Source organism: Apostichopus japonicus, chromosome 5 (assembly GCF_037975245.1).
Source record: "Apostichopus japonicus isolate 1M-3 chromosome 5, ASM3797524v1, whole genome shotgun sequence".
Taxonomy (NCBI): Eukaryota; Metazoa; Echinodermata; class Holothuroidea; order Aspidochirotida; family Stichopodidae; genus Apostichopus; species Apostichopus japonicus.
In genome coordinates this window covers 15072731-15097982 of record NC_092565.1, presented here as the reverse complement: position 1 = coordinate 15097982, position 25252 = coordinate 15072731, and the positions used below count along the sequence as shown (strand labels likewise).

At 36.4% G+C, this 25252-nt stretch overlaps 3 protein-coding genes across 4 annotated transcripts in view; 2 read left to right on the top strand and 1 right to left on the bottom strand.

Moving 5' to 3' along the window:
- Positions 1-30: 30 nt before the first annotated feature.
- LOC139967793 (uncharacterized) lies at positions 31-13246 on the top strand. The gene is made up of 12 exons (XM_071971885.1): positions 31-221; positions 1777-1865; positions 3719-3817; positions 4371-4835; positions 5120-5239; positions 6003-6118; positions 6744-6819; positions 7452-7597; positions 8654-8737; positions 9959-10046; positions 11374-11519; positions 12586-13246. Exons 1-11 carry the CDS (start codon positions 182-184, stop codon positions 11509-11511), a joined length of 1461 nt encoding a protein of 486 aa, XP_071827986.1. The 5' UTR covers positions 31-181; the 3' UTR covers positions 11512-11519; positions 12586-13246.
- LOC139967791 (enolase 4-like) lies at positions 11814-25244 on the bottom strand. The gene is made up of 12 exons (XM_071971880.1): positions 25098-25244; positions 23964-24162; positions 23299-23427; positions 22183-22373; positions 21328-21631; positions 19400-19531; positions 18802-18864; positions 18148-18312; positions 16383-16508; positions 15234-15426; positions 13615-13682; positions 11814-12805 (listed from the first exon to the last, which is right to left on the bottom strand). Exons 2-12 carry the CDS (start codon positions 24120-24122, stop codon positions 12569-12571), a joined length of 1767 nt encoding a protein of 588 aa, XP_071827981.1. The 5' UTR covers positions 24123-24162; positions 25098-25244; the 3' UTR covers positions 11814-12568.
- The window catches only part of LOC139967792 (uncharacterized), a 52407-nt gene continuing 45687 nt past the window's right edge, over positions 18533-25252 (top strand). The window contains exon 1 of one of the 2 annotated variants that reach the window (XM_071971884.1): positions 18533-18686. The gene's annotated coding sequence lies outside the window, so the exon portion shown is untranslated. The remainder of the gene's footprint in view (positions 18687-25252) is intronic. The other variant, XM_071971883.1, reaches the window with a different exon arrangement.

Below are 25252 nucleotides of genomic sequence, written 5' to 3'. Positions count from 1 at the left end.
CTAAAAAGTTTCAACTTGCTAAAAGTCGTTTTGTAGTTCAGGACAGAATCCACGGTCCATACAACAATCATGTGAATTTGAGTGTACAAAACGAAACCTCAGCAACCGTGGTACTCCTAGTTTATAGTGGATTCTGAAGGTTGAGCTTCGGGCGTACCGGCCCGAGTGCTATTTGCCAAATATGTATTATATTTTAATTATCTTGTATATCATGATGGCCGGTGAGTTCTGCAGACTAGCCTAGGAGTAGTTATTAACGTTAGGCTTAACTTAGGCCTGCAGTCTAGCATATCCTACTAGTACTACTATTACTAACTACTACACTAGTATTACTATTAGTATTGTATTTGTAGTACAGTAAGCATTATTTACGTTAGTTATAGCTGGCCTAGCTTACTGTGACCTAGCCTAGGGCATATTTGGTAAGCAATTGCTTTTAAGCCTTTCAACTAATGTTGTCCCTAACCAGTCATAGAAGCAAACTGAAAACATGCAGTCCTAGCCCAGCATATAAACTTTCATTGGGTCAAGCTGGGGTTGCTAACGAGTTATGACTAGGCCTAGGTCCTAGCCGCTTAATGTAAATTTATTCCATTAATACTGCTTTTTAACTTCAAGTATACAAGAATCTTGTACTTTTTCCTTAATGGTCATTTTAAGCAAATGATAGTCTTTACCACATGAATGTGAATATCGTTTCCCAAATTCAGATGTGCCTATTGGGGTACCGTTGTGTTCCGCACACGTTACTTTCCGCTGAAACAAAACGGTGTTTTCCGCAAACAAATTTGTCAGCGGAAAACAACGTTTTTTTCAGCGGAAAGTAACGTTTTTTTTTTGGAGGGACAGAATAACTTACTGAATTGATTAGGCACATGGAATGATTTAGGAAGGTGGAGAAGATAGGATTTAACTGTAACAGGATAAATCGGCCATGATTTTAGATGTAACTCGTAAGAAAGGTGGTGCAAAATGCGTGTTCGACTATTAAAACAGCCCTTACTTATACAGCCATTTCCAGCGAAAATCAAAGATACCGCCTTTCACAACTTTTTTTTTAAACTATCATTACGCCGACCGCAGTTTTAATACTTTATTAGATAGTCAATCCTTCATAACGCGGGTGTTCCTTTGCCCTTTTATCGGCCGACCACCACATACTTCTTTAATAATCCCTAATTACACACCCCCAAGCCTCTGTATTATAAGCAGCTTAACTTTTCTGACATGAACTCAGTCTAACCATCCTTTATCGACGTTCTTTGATACTTTCTCATGTTATTTTAATCATCCTGCCTGAATTTGGTATCCTTAAATATGCGGAAAATATAGTATACAGGAAGGTGAAAAAAAGGTGTTTTCCGCAGAAGAATTTTTTCAGCGGAAAGTAATCAGCGGAAAATAACGTATGCGAAAAACAACTGAAACCTGCCTATTGATATTGCAGCTTCCTGTTTATATATTTACCAAAATTCTTCAAAGATGCTGCATTTTGGGCACTGTGGTCAGACTAGCAGACTTAGCCATCAATAATCTTGTCCATTATCACTTAACATTACAGATGGGCATACTTTTGATTGCAGTTACCCAGTTTCTAAGCATAAAATAAAGTACTTTTGACTCCTCAAAACCTGAAAATTAGCAGTATAATCCAATATTGTCCCGTAGCAATGCTGTTTACAATGTAGTCTAGTAGTAGTATACAATCTATTACTTAAATGGCTTTGAAAGTTTTGGACTAATAAACTAAATTCATAATTTGTTTTGCCATTTCAGATACCTCAGCAAATCTTCTTTATGGTGGTATTCTTAAAGATTTTGAGTCAATAAATTCAACTGATCCAGGACTTACAAACATTGTACAGGTAAAACTAAAAAGTATTTAGGCCTATGTCACTTATCATCTTAAATGACCACAGTATGAATTATATTTTCCGAGCGACACATTTTAGAAATTTTAATCATGCTAATAATAATAAATGAAGTGTGATAATAGTAGTAAGGTAGTAAGTGTTTACAGTGCATTGACTTTAAGCTCAACTCGCATTCCTACCAACCTGAAGCTATCCCAGGATTCATCACAGGATTCATCCCAGGATTCATCACAGGATTCATCCCAGGATTCATCACAGGATTCATCCCAGGATTCATCACAGGATTCATCCCAGGATTCTGAATCTATCACAGGATTCATCCCAGGATTCAGATTCATCCCCGGATTCATCACAGGATTCTGAAGCTATCACAGGATTCATCCCAGGATTCAGATTCATCCTCAGAATCCTGGGATGAATCCTGGGATGAATCCTGGGATGAATCCTGGGATGAATCTGATTCCTGGGATGATTCCTGTGATGAATCCTGGGATGAATCCTGTGATGAATCCTGGGATGAATCTGAATCCTGGGATGAATCCTGTGATAGTTTCAGAATCCTGTGATGAATCCTGGGATGAATCTGAATCCTGGGATGAATCCTGGGATGAATCTGAATCCTGGGATGAATCCTGTGATAGCTTCAGAATCCTGTGATGAATCCGGGGATGAATCTGAATCCTGGGATGAACCCTGTGATGAATCCTGGGATGAATCTGAATCCTGGGATGAATCCTGTGATAGCTTCAGAATCCTGTGATGAATCCTGGGATGAATCTGAATCCTGGGATGAATCCTGTGATGAATCCTGGGATGAATCTGAATCCTGGGATGAATCCTGTGATAGCTTCAGGTTGGTGCATTCCTGACTCTTCTGTGGGGTGCATGCAAAATATAGTTCATGTCGAATAGAACAGCTCCATCATATATGAGATGTGTCACCACTTTTAATGTCTTGTAGGGATCACTTGTTGGAATAGCACTGTAAGTAATCTTTAGTAAGCCCAAGTAAGCCTGTAATAGATATCAAGTATTCTTTGTACAGTAAATCCTATCCTATTGGAATCCTTAAGATATTCTAACTATATGTTAAGTAATGCTAAGTGTAATCTGTATAAGCCTATTTTAAGTAATGAGCTTACATCCAGGGATGTGTAGTCACACATTCCTGGTCCTGGAGTAAATAGATCAGTAGAGCATACACTATCATGGTGTAAACTTGCGTGTCTCTTGAGTGTCTCTACAGTCTTGACATGACACATGCATTATGACAGGATTTGTTTCTGCCAGATAATCATAAATTGTTGATTTGATTCTTATCATGTGAGGTATAATAGGCTCTTGTGTCAGTGCTTCATGGAGTCTAAGTAGCTGAAACTCAGAATTTCTAGGTGCCAATTTGATATATTAATTTCTGTTAGTTTGTAGTGACTTTGCTACTGTGACAGACCTGTTACAACAGGAAGTATTGGAGGACACAGATTTGTTCTTAGGCTACAGGAATCAGGTGACTTCTGTGTACTGTCTTGTTTGAACATTGGGTAAAATAATTCCATTATGGTGTATTTAATGACATACTTTTTGAAAATTGTGTATTTCAGTATGGAAAGTAGTTGGTCTAATTCACTATGTTCCTTTGGAGTTTATTGCAATATGAACTCAAGTTGTGACATTGCTCTGTTGTGGCTCCAGGGACATGGGTATTCCGCTCCAAACTTTTAGGGGCCACACAAATCTTACTGAGTTACAATATGTAGAGGAAAAGCTCAAACCGGTAGCCTATATCAATAAGTATTCAAAATTATTTCTAGTTGTCTACTTATGCTGGTCATTCTCATTCATAGGTTTCATTGCAACATCTGCAGAAGTTCTACGTGGACACCATACCAAAAAACCCTACTGGAGACTTTGTATTCCCAACTGTTACTAATGTGCAGAGAACAGTAAGGAAAATAATAACATCAAATTTGATTACTTGCTGAACATTTGTGTTCACTATACAGTAGCACATTGTGTTAACTTTACTAGATAATTTATACAATTTGATACCAAAATACTATAAAAATGCATTTCATTATAGTGACTAGTCAAGTTTTATATCAATGGATGAAAGTATCATTATTTGCTAGTTATAATGTTCATTTGAGTGTCTTGGTTAACAAATAAGAACACTATTCTGAGTAGAAGTTGCTGGAAATTTTCTCCCAAAGTAAGTTACAGTTGTTAGGTGAATGACATCAGACCTTCCACAATATTTGACATATACTACCTAAGCATTGTTAAAGGGGAAAGTGTTAAATTCAGCATAAAAAGTGTGGTAATCATAATCAGTTGGTTGTAATATCACTTTCCCCTTTTATGTTGTCATTTTCGCCAAATAAATGTTTGTTAACATTATGGTAAAGTCATACTTGTTACTATCAATGAAGTAAGCTTTGCCCTATTTCCATGCCTTTCTCGTTGATGGAAATTTCTTGCTATTTTCGTCTCTTCCAGAAACTGCAGTGTACTTCTGATAATCAGACTCCGTTGTTCTACCAGGAAGTATCTCCTTCCAGATCAGGAGACAAATTTCAAAAGAAAAAAGCTATCATTGGCATAAGTTTTATGTTAACTTTAAAGTGGGAGAACACAGACGACTCTATAGAGCATAAGTTTGTGGTTACATTAAGTAGAGAACGAATCCCCTACCTGTATTCCCATACGTTTAGTCTACCGTCCAAACAATGCCATGCTGCTTCTGAATCTATTCTCGGACAAGAGGATTGTCCGACTGAATCATCTGCCAGTCTACAGGGTAACTGCCAATCCTTGGATACATCATCCTCAGTACCATGCCAGGATGATGTCCCCAACAAGTATACATCATCGTTGGTCACCGTGGTTACTTATAATATCTGGAACTTTCAGACCGTAGGACCAGAAGAAATGTACTATGCACGAATAAAACGTTTAGGGAAGGTAAGGATTTAATACACTGATAGCGACGATGCATGGCACAGAATGTTTCATTTATTTGATAGGCAATGAATCTTAGTTTCTTGGTCACTGACATGCTTTGAATTTATAATGAAGAATAATGAAATGATGTGTTCTTGGGTTAACATGAATAGATGTTAACAGTATTGTGATTGACATACTGTAACTAACTTAAATATCTTAAAAAGTGTCATGTCTAGTGTGATGTTACTTGGCAATTTTATGTATCCTGAATCCATATGAGAGAGACTTTTATTATTTTGCAGTTGGTCTCAGAATCTCAGGCTGATGTAATTGCTTTCCAAGAGGTCCGCTTTGATTTCTCAAAGTTGATAAATGGGCCAAGTCAGATCGATCATCTCAGGGAATACCTACCTCTTTACCAGGTAAGACCACACTTCATAGTCATCTGTGATGTTCATCCATTACAGTAGTATGATAAAAGTGTGGATGACAGCTTGATAACACAGTGCGGAACAGCAGTGTGTTAAGGCGGTGCAGAATGTCAGTGTGGTTGGGCAGTACAGAACAACAACGAAATAAAGCAGTGCAAAGCGTCAGTGTGATCGGACGGTGCGGAACGACAGTACAGGGCAGTGCAGAATGCCAGTGACATAGGGCAGTGCAAAACGGCAGCATGATAAGGTTTGGAATGTCAGCATGATGAGGCTGTGATGAAAGGCTGTGTGATAAGGCCGTGCTTACTGTAGTTCTGAATTTTCAACATTGACCCTACCATTCTAGGTTTTGTATGCCATGTATTGTAACATGCAAAAGTGGCTCTAATCAGCCTTTGGAAAACTAAAAGACAAATATTCTTACTTCATTGAGTATAGTGGAAAACAGCTTACAAAGGCCAGGGAAGAATTTTTGTGGTGTGTAGTACCCTTCATTGCACAGAAGTCTTTATTTCATAGCTCTCTCTTTTATTTAATAGAGGTTTTGTTCGTTAATTAAATTCGTGATTAAAAAAAGACAGAAAATGGGGATCTCGATAGTCATTTGCCAGGGTAAAACATTGGTCCGGACCTGACGTTAGCTCTACATAATCAATGGTGTTTACAGTCACTCTGCAAGTTAGAAGTTTTCAAGGTTTTTAGATAGGTTATGAGAATAGTAATGTTTCTCTGTTCTGTTTCTATGTTGCAGTTTGTCTTTCAACCAGCCATGAGCTTTCCCAAGGATTTTGTTGGCAGGATTGAGGAGGGATTGGCAATATTCAGCAGATATCCTATCAAGAGTCATGATTATATACTATTAAGTAGGTCAGTAATTAAACCAGTTACTTGTATTCATACTTACCATAGCAACTGTTGTAACTCACCTATTTGAATAATAAGGGATGAGTGGGGGTGAATTTGGTCTTGTTTTAATCAGTATAGGTTTAATGCCATTTAGAAGAAACACTTCAGATCAGGGTAGGGGTAGGGGAGGGAAGGTTCACAGCAACAATTTGCTGCTATTGCAATTACTACCGAAATAGCTGTGCATAAAAAAACTGATAAAATGTAAGGAATTCTTGTTGTGTGAGTCATTCCGACAGTCTGTCCACTATTACATTTGTACCCTAGAAAATTGAATGTACATATTTCTTAGTGCCAAAAATAATGTGTGTGTGTATGGGGGGGGGGGGACACAACCCCTTTATCAACCCCTGAGTTATTACAAAAGTATGTTTAGTTGAAAAAGATATGTGTTCACAGATATACATCTAGCCTGGTTTGTCTTAATATTTGCATGTCATCCTTTGTAAGAGAAATATTTAGAAGAAGCATTATCTGCTTATTGAATGTAAATTAAAACTAAGAAATTTTGTGGGACTGACTTCTGTGAGTAACTGATTATTATTATGTGTTTTACTGATTTATTGAACATTCTTAATATCACTAGAATCAGCGCAGATGACGAGGATAGACACCAGCGTATTTGTCTTCATGCTGAGATAGAAACTCCTAGGATCAAGAACGTATGTAATCGACCTCATCAACAGCTTTGTAAATGTCGTTAATCTAGATAAAAGGCATACAAAATCTAGACAAATGTCGTTAATCTAGATAAAAGGCATCGAAATGAAACTAAAACTTTAGATTTACGATATAGATTGTATTTTGTTTTTAATACTCCCTTGTTGAAGCGTAACTTTATATTTAAAGTAACAAAAGCTTGAAATATGTTATAGTTCATTGGTGGAATCAGGAATATCTAGATAAAAGGAACATTTAGTTATGAACATTTAAGGTATCACCATTATGGTACTGACAATATAAAGGCTTTCCAAGTATTGAAATGTAAGAAAACAGGTTTATGGCTAGACTATACTTATAGTGTTATTGAAAATGCTTGCCAGGCATCGAAATGAAACAAAAACTTTAGATTTACGATATAGATTGTATTTTGTTTTTTTAATACTCCCTTGTTGAAGTGTTACTTTATTTTTTAAGTTACAAAAGCTTGAAATATGTTATAGTTCATTGGTGGAATCAGGACTGCAGAAGTTGAAGTAAAGTAAATCCACACCAAGTTATTGTCATTGCATAACTTGAAAGTTTTTACCACTAGTTGAAAATCTTTTCATTTAATTTGCTTGTATCTCTACAGTTGCATGTATTTGTCACCCATCTTTCATTAAGCCAGACGGCTCGTGAAAGGTCCGTTGTTGAAATTTGGAAATTCATGGAGAAATATCCAGGTCCAGCTTTGCTGATGGGAGATCTAAATGCTGAGCCTCATGAGAAATCTATCAGGTTAATATCATGAATTCCTTGAGAACAGACAACTAAGATGTGAAACTGCTTGGAATTATCAAACAAGAAAATAAAAAATGGCATTTCAATGCCACCTGGTCCATATCCTAATAATGTGAAACAATTTCTTGTCTAGAAGACAAACACAGAAATGGGGGGGGGGGGGTAGTTCGGGCGGAATGGATATTGGTTATGAGGTAGTATAATGGATATGGTATGAGGTGAAGAAATGTACTGCTGCTTGCATGGGTAACACAGGTAAAAGGTAGTACATTTAAAGACAATTCCATCCCTGGGGTAGGTACACAATATTGAGTACAGAGATGTTGTTTACTCTGCAATAGTAACATATCATTATAGTTAACCATGTGATCTGTAGACTATTTTCAAGGTATTCATACAAGGTATTCATACAAGTGTCTGATGAAATCCTCAGTACCTACAGCGTTGTTTCTGGCTTAGATATATAATTTATAAAAGATTTGCTGAAGACAATGCTAATAATAAGCCTGTGGTTGTAAACAGATACTCTTTTAAATCCAAAATTGGTTGGATTTGGTCTTTAATTCTACATGCTTGTTAACTGAGCTTAAGCACTGAAGCTCCTTTTATAAATCATAACATTTTCTGGGTAGGTCCATTTGTTGCTACCTGTGATTCAGTGTTTTATGTAAGTCGTATTAGTCCTAGGCCTATGTAAGTTTACTCATAGTTCATTTGAAGTGATGTTAACAGTATGAGGGTAGGTATTGCCTTAACTTCTGCAGACAGAGTAACTTAAAACAACATCCAAACTGATTCTGACCTTTACAAATGTAGGATATCCTACTTCAGTTTTAGAAGGTTACTCAAGGTATGTCTAATGGCTGACACAACATGAAATTGTAGTTTTCATGGTCTTGTTTGATTTTTTAGGAATCTTATAGTGATATTTCTTCCAAAGAAACTTTAAGAAGGTTGGAACAGAAACATAATGCAGTTTTTTATTTGCTCATAGCAATTTACAACTTATATTGCAATTGTGATATTCAGGAAACAAACTTTCTTGACTTTCAGATTTCTGATGGGCGAAGTAGAAATAAATGGAACCCGAACAGAAGGACTACGAGATGGATGGCTCCTGTTCCATAAAGAACCAAGGTATTGTGAATATACATAAAATGAAGATATGAACAGATAAAGTCAAGTTAAACAGTGAAATACTGCATGAATCTGATTCCTGATGCTGTGGTTAATGATGCAAGGCTAAAACACTCAAAGCAAGGTGTAGTATTGTCGTCAAAAGAGACAGGTTCCATTAATTTAAGTAATTCTTGCTACGTATGTATTTTGGTTTGGTACTTACAGCTTACAACTTTACTTTGGTTTGGTACTCAAAGCAAGGTGTAGTATTGTCGTCAAAAGAGACAGGTTCCATTAATTTAAGTAATTCTTGCTACGTATGTATTTTGGTTTGGTACTTACAGCTCAGGAATCTAAGTCAGGATACACACAACTAAAACCTATACCTCTACAGCTATGTCTAATAATAAGCACATCCTGCCACACAAAGTAATAGCAAAGATGGCCAACCATAGTTTTAAAATCCCATTGTTTGATTGGATTAGAATCCTATTATAGTGTGACACTGTTGTGTAAAGTGTGACACTGTGTGTAGTATATGGCATATATCAGTAGTCTACAAATACATATTCATAGCTTTAAACTAGTCAGATGGAGAGTAAACAAAACTTTGTGTATGTGTGTCTACATTAATGGCATCTGAAAGAATTACACAGTATGTGTGTATAGTTGGCTCTAAACAAACATTCAAGATGGAGACTTATACAGACAATTTGATGTTTTTGGTCAGGAACATCATGTCAGTGTCAACAAATTTCTCAGTCATTGACATGTTGTCAAGGTTACCATAGCACAACATTTTGACAATTTACAATTTGTGGATGAGATGAAGTGTAACTTGAAATACAAATGTCATGTGTTCTAATTACTGTAAAGTGAAGTAAACCTAGCTCCATTGGGTAACTCAGCGACAGTGTGACCGGTTTTGTGGAAGAAGTCATGTAATGTAATGTTACTTGACAAATAAGTGTTGAAGTTTTGTTAAAGTTAATGGCAAACAACAACTCAATGATTTTTGTCAAGTTGCTATCTTGGTGTAATATGATAACTTGACAAGATAAGTGGTAACAATCAACCTTGACACTTTTAAAACTTATCTTAATAAACATAGCCTGACAACCTGACAAAAATATGTACATTTGTTGTAATGTCATATTATTGTTACAAATCAACCATCATATTGCCTTCTTGTTCAGGGTCACTGTTTATTTTATATCTATTTCTTTTTCTATAAACTAGACCCAATGCTCCTGGGAGATACCAGATGAATGAGGAAAAAGATGAAGGATTGACATTCAGCACTCTTGATGGTGACCTGAGAAAAAGGGTGTGTGTAGTATAGTGGTAGAATTCTGTAGTAGGTGTGTGTGTTGTAGTAGTATTATTCTTTAGTGGGGGTGTATGGTAGATATTGTGTTGTAGTGGTAGTGCTCTGTATTGTGTGGTGTAGTAGTATCCTGTACTAATCTGTAGTATTTGTGTGTTTTAGATATTGTAGTGTAGTAGTATTATATAGTATTCTGTAGCTGGTGTGTTGTAGTAGTAATATTTCTTTAGTGAATGTGTGTGGTAGATATTGTGTTGTAGTGGTAGTGCTCTGTATTGTGTGGTGTAGTAGTATCCTGTACTATTCTGTAGTATTTGTGTGTTTTAGATATTGTAGTGTAGTAGTATTATATAGCATTCTGTAGTAGGTGTGTGTGTTGTAGTAGTAATATTCTTTAGTGGGTGTGTGTGGTAGGGGGATATTGTGTTGTAGTACTCTGTATTGTGTGGTGTAGTAGTATCCTGTACTAATCTGTAGTAGTTGTGTGTTTTAGATATTGTAGTGTAGTAGTATTATATAGTATTCTGTAGCTGGTGTGTTGTAGTAGTAATATTTCTTTAGTGAATGTGTGTGGTAGATATTGTGTTGTAGTGGTAGTGCTCTGTATTGTGTGGTGTAGTAGTATCCTGTACTATTCTGTAGTATTTGTGTGTTTTAGATATTGTAGTGTAGTAGTATTATATAGTATTCCGTAGCTGGTGTGTGTGTGTTGTAGTAGTAATATTCTTTAGTGTGTGTGTGTGGTAGATAGTGTGTTGTAGTGGTTGTACTCTGTATTGTGTGGTGTAGTAGTATCCTGTACTATTCTGTAGTAGTTGTGTGTTGTAGTAGTATTATTCTTTAGTGGGTGTGTGGTAGATATTGTGTTGTAGTGGTTGTACTCTGTATTGTGTGGTGTAGTAGTATCCTGTACTAATCTGTGTTTTTATTTGTGTGTTTTAGATATTGTAGTGTAGTAGTATTAAATAGTATTCTGTAGTTGGTGTGTCTGGTAGATAATATGGAAATCAGCTGCCCATTTGCATATCCTCTGAAGTTACTAATGTTTAACTAATGTTAAACTCTTAAACGGACTTTAAGGTAAAGCAAAAAGAAGCATTGCCTGATGATGAAAACTGCTCTGCCCAAGTCAAAGTCATCCATGAGTATTTCTAAACACAAAAGTGAATCAAATGCAAATAATTATTCCATAAAATGTCTTAAAAAGCACTGTTCTTGGAAATGTGGCTAATGTAGCTATTTTTCTTTAACTCTATAGTCATGTCTGCTCATAATTGTCCGCTCATAATTGTAAGCTAACAGATTTTATTTACTGTTACAAATATAGATTGATTATATTTTCATCCGTGAGGAGTCGGGCATTAACACCCAGTCAGTTGGATTATTGGATGACAACGGGAGGCAGTCTGTTGCTGCTTCAGATCATTTGGGTGTCAAAGTAGTTCTGAACTCAGAAAATGGATAAAAAACCCAGTAAGTATAAAACCATTCAACAGAGGACAAACTCTGAAATAATATCTACCTTTCCAAATGTGGTTACGTAGCCAATAGAACAGTTTATAACTTGTGACCCTGACTTGAATTGTTGTGCAGTCCAACAATATGTGTCACTTATATAGAATAAATTATGGTGCTAGTGTGTAACAAGGTCATTGGTGTCAATTGTTACCCCCCCCCCCCGCCCGTCCCCCAACCTAAATTAGAATGCACATACCATTTCTGCTGAGAAAGAAGTATTAATGAAAAAGAAAATCTTCTAGTTGATAATCAGGTAAAAGTATTCTTCTTTAAAATTCATGAGACATAAATTCCTCAGCATGACATATATTTCTTCACAAAAAGAATAAATAGATAGGATTGGAAATATTTACATTACATTGAATAACAACACCAACTCAACAGTTGCAGAATTTTTATTGAGGTTAAAGGTCATCTGAGGTCACCAGATGTCAAACACTGAAAACCTTGTAAACACTATATCTCAAGTTAGGAAGAATGGAGATTTTTTATAAGTGGCATGTGGATGTTTTATATGGAATAGCAAAACTCAATTGCTTTAGGTAGAGGTCGAAGGTCATCTGGGGCACCAGCAGTCAAACTATGGGAACTATTTAAACATGATACTATATCTCATGGTAGGAATCAGGATATTTATAATAGCTGTTTCTGGTGAATAAGCTGAAGTCTATTGCAATGAAGTAATCAAAACTTCAATGCACTTTAGCATTCTGGTTAATGTCCACGATACTGCTGATGGTAGCAGAATGCTGTTATGGAATCAAATAAATAAAAAATAAAAAAATAAATGGTAAATACTCTTCATGTACCAGGATAACAACGACAGTCAATATGAGACAAAGTAAATTATGGTGTATGTAAGTGCAATATAATTGTAGCTTTTTACAACTTCAGGACAAATCAGCAAAGTTTTTTTTTATATCTGGCAATGACTAACAAAGTAAATTGTTCAATAGCCACTTCAGTTCTCCACGTCCCTTTTCCTTTAAAGTCGGATAGAAATTTCAATTTTTGCTCTCAGGTTCTTTACTTTCGTCATCTTTGGTCTGTGAGGTACCATCGTCATCTCCATCTTGAGGCTCGGGCTGATGAATTGCACGGAAAGGAAACTTGGTTCTAGCCACGAGGGCTCCCTTTGAGCTCAGTTCATCCGAAATTCTACTCAGGCGGTTGTATAGAGCTACACGTTCACCTCTGGTTGGAGCCCCAAATTTGACAAAGGTAGCTTGAGCACCCACAGCCTATAGAGGAAAATGAATTGAAGTTTTAATAGCTGGGGATGTATGTACTTACTATGTACCTCACACTTGGTAATTTATACTCTACATATCAGTGTGTTGCTAATTGCTCGGTTGGTAGTTGGTCGGTATGATGTGATTTGCTGGATTTACTGAGAACTATATCATGAAAGTGTAATTAAAATATTTGTACCAATGTACATATAAATGTCGTCTTCTTTGTGGGCAGTTATATATATACTTACAGTAACATATGTAACACTTAAATGTCTTTCATATATTTATATGCATTTATTGTACTGTATAAAGTACTGTATTGAGTACTGTATATGAACTGTATACAGAACTGTATATGAACTGTATATAGTACTGTATATAGAACACGATTTTCATCTAACCCATGAATTGTGTCCTATTTCTAATAATGTTTCTTATATTTTTTAATATTTAGTTTTTTTTTCATATTCTTGTGTATTTCTTTTTGTTAAGGGATTTCCCTCTGTATGTTGACTTTAGTGTGTCTTCATTATCAAGAAATTAATCATAAATTATCTAAAAAGATAACAAGTCTGTTGTTTTATATGAACATCAGGAAATATGTTTCCTGTCTGTGAGTTGGAATATTCACATGGAAATGCTCATAAAAGTTCTGAGTGAGACAGATAAGGAAATATTTGTTTACTCAAACGTTTCAAACAATTGTATGGAAGATTTCAAAAAAAGTCAGACTTATTTCCTGTTTTTGTTTCCATGAAAGAGTTGAGAACAATACCCAACGTGAAATCTTTATCTAAACACATTTAACCAATTACCAAGTCTGCGAGAAAAGGATCTGTCGTGTCACCCTGTACTCCTGCGATGATACTCACACATCCGTTATCTGTAAAAAAAAATACATAAAAAAAAAAGCCTATCACAATATGCCTTGATAATCTACATGTATTCTGGCCTGTCAATGAAAGTCTTGGGCAGCTGTTGCAATAAGCTGAATTGCTAGAGTTACCAGTGGTTTATTTCTTGACAACAGTGTTAGTTGTTGAGGTGTGGCGGTAAAGTGATAGAGGTATGGTGATATATCATTACATAGCTATATCACCATACCCCTATCACTTTATAACTTATTTCATACACTTATGAAATATAATTACACTGATATACCCAGCCCATTGACACCATGTACATATGACAACATTACATGGTTGTAATAGCTATGGTTAATCCTACATAGCAAAACCAGCACATGTGCACCATGTACCTATGGTGATACCATTACATAGCTATACCAGCCCATTGACACTGTAGGGGCGTTTTCGACACTATCTAAGCGGAGCGCCACCACAGGTTGGCGCGGAGCGTACAGAAAATTTTTGAGTAAAGTTACTCCCTAGATTGCAGGAAATGACCCTTTCCGGGCCTTGCTAATTTGCAGATAAACGGAGAATAAATAGGTGTCGTCGCCATTTTGTCGGAAAATTACACCAACAGAATATGACAAATGTCAATAGGTATATGAGAGCGCAATAAAATAGTCAATAATCGCGAATAAGTTAAAAGTAGTGAAAAGCTGAAAAGGGCGCCAGCAGTCCATTTGAGTCCGTCAGGAGGGGGGGGGGGGATCCGCCCCCTGACTATATATGGACGCTCCGCCACTAAGTAAGGGGATGTTGGAGAACTGGCTGAAATGAGGCAAGTCATTGGCCTAAGACGAAGTTGTGTTAGCTTACCGGTACTCACACTAACTGCTTCCACTTTTCACGGGGCGTGAAGACGCGGTTGGGGTGACAATGTGGTCTATAGCCAGGGGACGGGCCGAGGGACCAGGGTCCCCCAGCAATTACTAAAATGATTACACCTATATAGTATACGTGTGCATCGGACAGATCCACAAGTATGCATTGAAAAATGGGCAGATGCACGTTTCGGAGCCTTGGTAAATATTGGGGGGGCTTATCATGCATTTGCCCCCTCAACTTTTTCATTGGGGGGGCTGATAACAGCTATGGTTAATACAACATAGCTACACCAGCCCATGAATACACTCTACCTATGACAATATCACAGGTCTATAGCAGCTATGGTTATTAAACTACATGGCCATGTATACCAGCCTATGCATACCATGTATGAGTGATGTAGCTTAGCTGGTTGGTGGCAGTCTGTACCAATCGGCACTCAGGCCTACTGACCAGCACCAAACCGGAATTCATCCCTTTCATGATTGACCCGACTTAAGTTACATCAATAGGAAAGGATGCTAGAACTGTTGACGAAATGACCCGAGTTAGCCAGAATATAGAAAAATGACAACTTGCACTCAAATTTGTCCGGGTTACATCCCGGCACGTATTTATGGTGATATCATAACATGCCTACACCAGCCCATTAACCTTTGATAAATTCATTACATATGGCTATACCAGCCTATACACACCATGTATCATTCTTGAAGCTTTCAACACATCTGTTACAGCTGTCATCTGCTGCAGTTTTAAGGTGGCACCATTTAAGTTCAGTTTATCAAACCCAGTGAGGAGGAATTTCTCTGGTCTAGGATAAACTTGGTCCCCAAGAATGAAACACTTCTCAGAGAACTGAGAACACAACCTTTCCAAGGCAGTAATATCCTGGAATATACAAGAGGAAAGACATGCTGTGAGCTGAAATTAATGACACACCTTTCATTCATTTACAGGAATTTATCAGCACCTAAGTAAATATTCACAACTGGGAAACTAATTGTGTTGATATATATATTATGACACAGTTAAGGTGGCCTTTATAGTGACAGACGCAAACTAGCTACAGTTACAACAGGCAAGCATTTTGACACTTTTGACATAACAATTTGTATGGTCTTCCAAAATGTTAGGTCAGTGTTTACATTCACAAGTTTCCACGGTTATGTAAACTAAGGAAAGTCGGTCTTTGCTTAATTTAGGTACCATCAAATGATCCTTCTTGTTTGCTACTCTTTGTATTTCCATTTATTACAAAAGTCCCTCACACATCCCTTTTCTACAGGTTTATTTCACCCAACTGGAATTAATTAACCTAGATAGATACACAGGTTTCTTGACTGTTATTGCCAATCATCTCTGGTAGTTAGAGATTCCACTCAGTATTTAATGATCTACAGTATATAAATTCATGCAGTTAAAACAAATTTCAGTTCATCTCTCCCCCCTAATTAACTGCAAACAGTGTGTACTTAATAAGGACTTTGACAAAGAACACACCCATGTGGAGTGGTCCTTTACTTAGGTTGGGAATTTACAGATAAATGCCCCAAAGATCCGAGCTGGGATGATCTGCCCACTTGAGTTCAAATAAGCAGAACACTGTGTTACTTTCTTTATAACATTTGTATAACTGCTTTCGGTTATTTGCAAAAGCTTCATTGCCTCAACAAGCTCTTAATTTTGTCCGACGATAGCAAAGATTGTAGAAAAATGTGCTTAACACCTTGTCTATACACTGATTGGAAGAACTCACCGTTCTACTGGTACATGCACAATCTAAGAACAATGGTGACGAATCATTCCTAAGGTAAGAATCGGTTACTAAAGATAATTGAACTCACATGTTTCCTAAGGGGATCAATTAGAGCGATGATCCCTGGGTATCTGGTGATGAGGTCACCATAAACCTCCAACATATCATCTCCTGTCTTCAGTGCACCACTCATGACCTCATACTTGCCCTTATCCTGATAATTGACCAAACAAATTATGTATATCAACAGTCATGTGATCAAACAATGGGATATCTTACAGAATTATCTAATTCATGGGCAATAGTCACGACTTACAGGATTATATGATTATTTGGCAACGGTCACAGGATCTAACAATGGGATCACTTACAGTACAGGATCATACAACTTGTGAGCCAGTCATAAGATCCAACAATGGGATCACTTACAGGATTATAAAATTCATGGGCAACAGTCACAAGATCTAATATTGGGATCTATTACAGGACCATATAACTAGAGCAAAAAAATGGGATCACTTAGAGGATCATATACCTCATGTCACAAGATTTAATGATATAATTCATGGGCAGCAGTCACAAGATCTAATATTGGGATCTATTACAGGATCATATAACTAGAGCAAACAAATGTGATCAATTACAGGATCATATACTTGAAGTCACAAGATCTAATGATATAATTCATGGGCAGCAGTCACAAGATCTAATAATGGGATCTATTACAGGATCATATAACTAGAGCAAACAAATGTGATCAATTACAGGATCATATACTTGAAGTCACAAGATCTAATGATATAATTCATGGGCAGCAGTCACAAGATCTAATAATGGGATCTATTACAGGATCATATAACTAGAGCAAACAAATGTGATCAATTACAGGATCATATATCTTATGTCACAAGATTTCATGATATAATTCATGGGCAGCAGTCACAAGATCTAATAATGGGATCTATTACAGGATCATATAACTAGAGCAAACAAATGTGATCAATTACAGGATCATATATCTTATGTCACAAGATTTCATGATATAATTCATGGGCAGCAGTCACAAGATCTAATAATGGGATATATTACAGGATCATATAACTAGAGCAAACAAATGTGATCAATTACAGGATCATATATCTTATGTCACAAGATCCAATGATATAATTCATGGGCAACAGTCACAAGATCTAATATTGGGATCTATTACAGGATCATATAACTAGAGCAAACAAATGTGATCAATTACAGGATCATATATCTTATGTCACAAGATCTAATGATATAAATCATGGGCAGCAGTCACAAGATCTAATATTGGGATCTATTACAGGATCATATAACTAGAGCAAACAAATGTGATCAATTACAGGATCATATATCTTATGTCACAAGATCTAATGATATAAATCATGGGCAGCAGTCACAAGATCTAATATTGGGATCTATTACAGGATCATATAACTAGAGCAAACAAATGTGATCAATTACAGGATCATATATCTTATGTCACAAGATCTAATGATATAAATCATGGGCAGCAGTCACAAGATCTAATATTGGGATCTATTACAGGATCATATAACTAGAGCAAACAAATGTGATCAATTACAGGATCATATATCTTATGTCACAAGATCCAATGATATAATTCATGGGCAACAGTCACAAGATCTAATATTGGGATCTATTACAGGATCATATAACTAGAGCCAACAAATGTGATCAATTACAGGATCATATATCTTATGTCACAAGATCCAATGATATAATTATTGGGCAGCAGTCACAAGATATAATAATGGGATCTATTACAGGATCATGTAACTACAGCCAAGAATGGGATCACCTACAGGATCATATATTTCATGTGCAGCACAGTTGAGCCCAATGAATACATCTTCTCCAGCTGTGAGGCCTAAACTCAGTAAAGCCTCTGTGATATGATCCAGAAGTTGGTCTGGTCTGTCATATTGTGGACAAACTCCTCCAAAGTCATTGGTGTAGTAGGCTACCACCTATGAAGATAGAGATATGAAGATAGAAAAAAAAAACTAACCATGAAGGCTTACCAACTTGTAAGAAATATTACAGTACCGATCGAGAAATCTGGAGGGAGACATGGCTCCCCCTCACCCTCCCCTGCCGTTCTTGGCAGTGCCACTCTGGTTAACTAGCAAACAAATAAATTGTAAAGGTTACACCCACTCAACTAAAAACAGGCAAACACGTTGAAAACACTGGCAAGCCACAACTTACTATTATGATAACCAAGTAGACACTTCCTATTTCCAGTATTAAGAATCAGTCGCTGTGATTTCAGCGATCACTTTGACGATATTGGGACGGTAAACAACATCAGAAAATACCTGAGAGAGCTGGGATAGTTGAGGTAAGTGAAAGCCAAAGTTATTCTCTTCATTTTGTATGTTATACTTAAAATCTACTATTTAATTAAAACCCTAAATAGTGAATTTAAAAAGTATATTTCAGAATACTCAACTTACTCCAACTTTAGAGAAATGTAGATTGCTGACTCGTTGGTAAATCTGAGTCAGTTGTTGCACAGACTGAAAAGAAATTAAAAAAAACCCAACTAAAACGTTAAATTTTGTGAGATTTCTGCATTGCCGTCAAATCACATCAGCGTTTAAATAATGGAAAAATGTAATTAGTCTTACAAAATACTTATGCAAGAAACTAAACATAAATAAATAAAGATTACACAAGGTTAGTGGGACACAAATATTCTGTATTAGATCAAGCAGTGTTTACCTTCTCTTCTTGGGATATCCACTTATGTGGAAATTTATGGATTGGTCAAAGTGTGACACACAGTAACAACCAAGTGCAACCTGCATGTTTTATTCACAAAAGATATCCACAGTTTCTCTACAACTATTCTAAGGTGTAGTCTTTTTCTTTATCCTACTTATCATTCTTAGGTAACATTGTTCTAGTTGTTTGAGTGAAATATAGAGGAATGCAACCAAAGAATAATAGTATAAAATATAGAAACTTTGGATATGTTTCATTCTTAGATGTCATATCATTTAGAACAAACAATATACATGATGGCTATTATATATCATCAAGTGATTTTACCTCACGGAATGAGAGATCTGGTTTGGGAATTAGAAGAACTTCTTTCAGTAAATTTTGTTTTCCTGGAGAGGCCTTGCCAGATGAAAGAACAGTCATCATGGGTATGGGAAAGGAGAACTGATAAGGAGAATCCTGTTTGAATGAAGGAAACAGTAATGAGATGAGATCATTGTCACAGAGTAGTCTGAGTACTCCTATAACAGTACAAACACATTACCATATCATAATATTAATGTAAGGGATATAGGAGAACTGATAAGAAGAATCCTGTTTGAATGAAGGAAGCAGAAATGAGATGAGATCATTGTCACAGAGTAGTCTGAGTACTCCTATAACAGTACAAACACATTACCATATCATAATATTAAGGTAAGGGATATAGGAGAACTGATAAGGAGAATCCTGTTTGAATGAAGGAAACAGTAATGAGATGAGATCACAGAGTAGTCTGAGTACTCCTATAAGAGCAAAAACACATCACCATATCATAATTTAAAAGCAATGAACATTACCATATCAATAAGAATCTGTCAATAATGAATGGATGGTTACATAGTCAATAAAGCTACATGACATGTTAAAGTAGCAGTAACTATATTATCAATGTTACAGCCAACAGCAATGTATACATGTATGTTATAGAGAATGAAACAAACTAATACTTCCTGCTTTCTTGTGGCACTTGATATCTTTTTCATCTCTCTTAATCTTGATTCTTTCCAACAATGCATTAGAAACTGTTAGTATTTATATCATGCTACGAAAACTTGAATTAATAATAGATTTCCAAGAAGCATGCATGAGGATACTAAAAATATACTCCAGGGCAGGGGTTGAGGCAGAAATGGTAGATGTGGGTAACCAAATTTTAAAAGTGGGCGTCCTACCTTTTGGGGCAACTTGATGCCGAACGCAACACCCCATTAAAAACTGTTTTTAGAGATATCGGAGGGTAAAATGCAAGCTGCTTAGTTAGTCAATACAAGATTTGATTGCTAAAATTAGGGAAAGTCGGAAACAAACCAGAGAAAAACCAAAACAATATTGACATCGTTGTCTCATTTCTGTAGCTCTGTATATTTGCGTACTCAGTAGTGAAAACTTTGCACAGCTTCATATATATTTTGCAAGCCGTGCACAGAAAACTAGGCTGTCATTTTGCGAAAGCGGCCGTGCAAAAGACAACTGGCTGCCTAAATGCCTGCTCCAGGGGTATACTAACTCTTGACTAAAGAGATACACACACATTCTACACATGCAAATTTCACCAAGATGCTTAGAATGTGTTCCAATTCACCGTTCAGAACTAAATTTACCCCTTGACTATCATTTTAAAAGGTGACACTATTCTACTAACTTCAAGTCCTGTTCTGTTACAAAATAGCACGAATTAAGACGTTGAGAATGTTGCTGCTTATTTCTCTTACAACGACTTTGAGGATGAATAAAGTTCAATGAAGGAGCTCACCAGACCAGGAGCCCCCTGTCTGCCAACAAAGAAGCTCATATATGGACATGCCATGTGTTCTTTTCATGTCCAACTAAGGATAAGGGTCAGCTGGGAGACCCTGAGGATTGCTATGCAGAGGTCATCGCACTGAATGTTATTCTACCTGACTAAATAGGAGTTTAAAGATTGGTACATTACATCCTGGTCAGATTTCTATTGTCGTAACCTTTTCATTTATGACCAGGGCATCCTGCAGTCACAGAAAACCCTATTGCTACTAAAGTTTTACATCAAGTTTATTTATTTTGTATATTACTATCAGAAATTATGCTAGGAAATAAATTTTTCCACTGTAAATATCATATTTCCCTCTCTGCACAAATTGCTTTGAAACTAGAGTTTAAGATTTATTTTATATTAATATGTCAGCACATGACATAACTTGAAACCATCAACATATAACAGTATTGGCACTTACCTCGTAACATAGGGAAGCAATATACTCGTATAGTGGGATGCCTTTGACCTCTGACCCCACCCTGGCTACTGCCTGTGATACGACACACACAGCATTACACCCACAAAACATAGGCTCCTTAGGTTCCTGTATCACTACCGTAGTTGACTTGGCACTACCGCTCTTCTTTTTGCCTTTGGCTGAGGCATTCTTGGTCTCCGGTTTAGAAGTCTCCGACTTGGCTTCGTCTGCAATCTCAACTTTAGCTGGAGATTTCTCTTCATTTAAGGCTTCATTTTCTTCTTTCAATTTGTTGATGATAGAACTATTCAAAATAATTTCAAGAGATATAACATATTAAAACAGGGAGGAACAAAGAAATATCACATATTCTGTCTTCCCTATTTAAAGATAAATTGTAACATAACAAATTTATTGAGTGCAAAAAATAATTCAACTTAACCCCTTCTGAAATGATTGATTGATCAAATACAATGACTATAAGCTTGGAAAGATTGAGAAACCAGCAATCTAATAGATGTGTAATGCAATAAGTGAACCTATTTGCATATTAGGCAATGCATCACATTTGGACACATCTTGTTTGTCACAATTGAAGAAATGAATACAAATCTTTGATAAAACCAATGTTAATTCCCATTTTCCAAATAGAACAGGCTTCTGGCCTTGTAGGCAACACTTATTGACATTGAGCTAGGGGTCAAATCATCCACAGCTGGCCAGTTGTGATCAATTAAATCTATTGCTTGAGGGTAATACTGTTTCCTGTACAAAATAATGCATCAGAAAGCATAAATCATGTTCAGCCAAAACTTCCTTTACTTGTTAATTCCAAAGAATGAGCAATATTTTTACCAAACTATATCATCTGCCTCTTTCTGTTGAGTAGGATCCAAACCTGATAATCCTTCACTTATTGGTCCTTGGATAAACTCTATGGCAGCTAATACTGATTCTTGCCTCTCTTTATCCTCTGATTCTTTCTGATCTGGTGGTGCAGTATCTGTGAGATGATTAAAGCTTGCCATTGTACTTGATGCCATGCACTTGAATGAAACAAAAACATATTATAATTTAGTTAATACAGTGATGCATCTAGACGATGTAATGCTAGTAGCAATTACATTGCTAGTTACTAGGAGATGAACCATAGATTACAGAGTGGAGGATAAAAGACAACATTTCCTGCAAAGAAGATATTTTATGGTTGCAAGGATTGAAATGAACAGGATTCAGCTTCAGTGTGTTCATTATTAATTGGAATTTCATCCTCAAAACTATAGCAGTCAATTCATTCTTGTATTTTGGTGCTGTGTCATGGTAGTTTTGTCTTATTTGTAATATATGCACAGCATGGAAGCTCATTCTCTGAATTGGGTCTGGTCAGTCAATTTATCAAAATATTAGCAACTACTCAGCACAAAACTTATGAAAATTTATAGCAAACACAAAATATTCTTCAAAATGTTAAAAGCTGGATTCATATTAAATGACGAACCCTCACAAAGTTCATCATTGAGACATTTCATTATCAAATATTTGCACAGTAGCCAAATGAGAGAAAAAAGTTTTCTTTGCCTGTAAGCTGCTGTAAGACTCATCAGTGTTGTTCAAAAAAAGGTATGTTGTCCCTGAAGCAGTCACAAACAATATCAAATTGTGCCAAGTGATCATTAATTTGGTTGGTGTGTAATAATACAGATTAATGGTGTTAGTGTTGCAGCATGCAGGACCCCCCCACCATCTCCTTTGCAGTAAAGAAAGAAGCCCCCCCCCCCAACCTCTACACATATGATGCAAATTCCTTTGGGCAGCACACTCCCAGAATGATACCCTAAGAAAGTGCTCAGTCATCTCTGGTTATAGACTCAAAGAATACACTCAAGTTTCAAGTGTCAAGCATCACTAACATATAGACTTCAACTTTAAATGTGGATGAAATATCTGTATGTTAGGATTGACTGATTATACCTCCTCAATCCCTTTTCTAATACAGTGAACATCTGCTTGAATGGTTGGTTGTCCTCTGCTATCCAACACTTGATTAGCTTGGAATTTGCTGATGACAATAGGGCTCGAAATAGACTCAAAGTATTCAGACTGGTAGAAAATGAAAAGAAAAAAGGTTTTATTTGGCACAGGGTTTTTGCAAAGATGTCAAGCATGTGAGCAGACCAATTCCACCATGGTAGAATAAGCAAAAGGCCAATGGGTTTGCTTTGATGGGTGCTTACTGCTTAACATTCTTCAATTAAGGAATACCCAGCATCTGGACTCTGTTTTAAAAAAAAATAAACAGACAAACAAAATTATGTTTTTCATATCTTAGTAGCTTTTGCAAGTTTTGTAATGTTATAACTACTTTATATGGAGTGCCACATTACAAAAGGACTAATGGGTCCTGAGCATGCTATCATTAGTTTTAAACAAGGACATTTGAAAGCACTTAGGGATCAATGAAAAACTGCTAAATCTATTCAAATAAAAAGTGATAAATGACGATTACAGAGGCTTATAATTAGTTACAGGGCTTTTCCATTTCATACATACGATAGCAAAATATGGTTATGCATTGGAGAATGTATAGGGAAATCTTGCAAACACATTACTCATTACAGAAAAATCTTTTTCATTACCAGCCTCCCATAAACATCTGGTGGTTGCTCGTAGACCATAGCATTCAGAATATCTTCCAGCTTCTCGGGCACTTTATTTTCTTTGTAGAACCGAACAGCTCTTTGCTTAAGTTCAAAGAACTCCCTGGCATTTCGCTGTGAGCTCCGGCTGGCAGCCATTTCTCCAGGACAGGCAAAGTCTTGATTAACAGCTTATTTCCTAAAACAAAAGGTTACGTCACAATATTTGGTAACGCCTTTTAATTATTCCTCAGCTTAGGTAAAACATTCTTAAATAAAATGTAAAACTCATCAGTTCTGAGAAATGAAATGTTCTGTTGGCTAGCAAACACCAAAATTAGGCAGTCTAATGATTCCCGCTAAAAAATTGGGATCAAGTCCATAGGTGATCGTAACTCCAATGTCAATGAAGGTATCATTGCAAACTTGGTGTGCAGTATGTATCTATGAAGGTTAGGGTGAACATTACTGTAAAAAAGAAAGAAGCTACTCTTTTGCATTTCTTTAGACTTTAGCACATATATGACTCTTTTGTGCTCATATTGTGCTGGGTACACATACTGAACACCGAGATTGAAATGGTACATTCAACAACAAATGACATGATGACCACTAATGGACTGGATCTTGATCTCCATACCACCAATAGTGCAGTCTACCATATCCATAATATTTTGTTTATAATTTAGGGCCTTAAAAGTTAAGGTAGGCAGTGTAATGTCTATCAAGATGAAAAGTGCATGATGAAAATCAGCCAACCATTACCAACCAAGTAGCCTAATTCCAATTCGTATTTATTTGCTACGTTTTTGGTGATGTTTAATTTTCCTTCGTTTAACATATCCATCTAATTTTAACTAATTACTCATCTCGTGTATTTTTAGTTTAATCTAGCCTAGCTTTATGCCTACTGTTTGGATAGAGGCCGACTACAAGTATGTGATCGAAATATGTCGCGGATACGGTATAAGCCTACACTGAGAAACGCCGCTCACCCATTTAAGTACTTGGTAGCCTACATGTATCATATCATAAATATCGTGAAACATTTTATATTGCAAAAATTAAGGGGCCTATAATAGGGTCAATGATGAAGGTACTCGTTTTTTTCTTCAAAACTCTACTTCAACTAACTTTTATCCTGCCACTCCGTTATCCAACGTGAACCTTCGGTGTAGAGCATCAACTTGAGTTGCGGAATACCGGAAGTGGTTCCGTGGCAACGGTAAACATCTTCTTTCGTGACATTGGTCCTTGTACATATACACACAGGTCCATTGCCACAACTT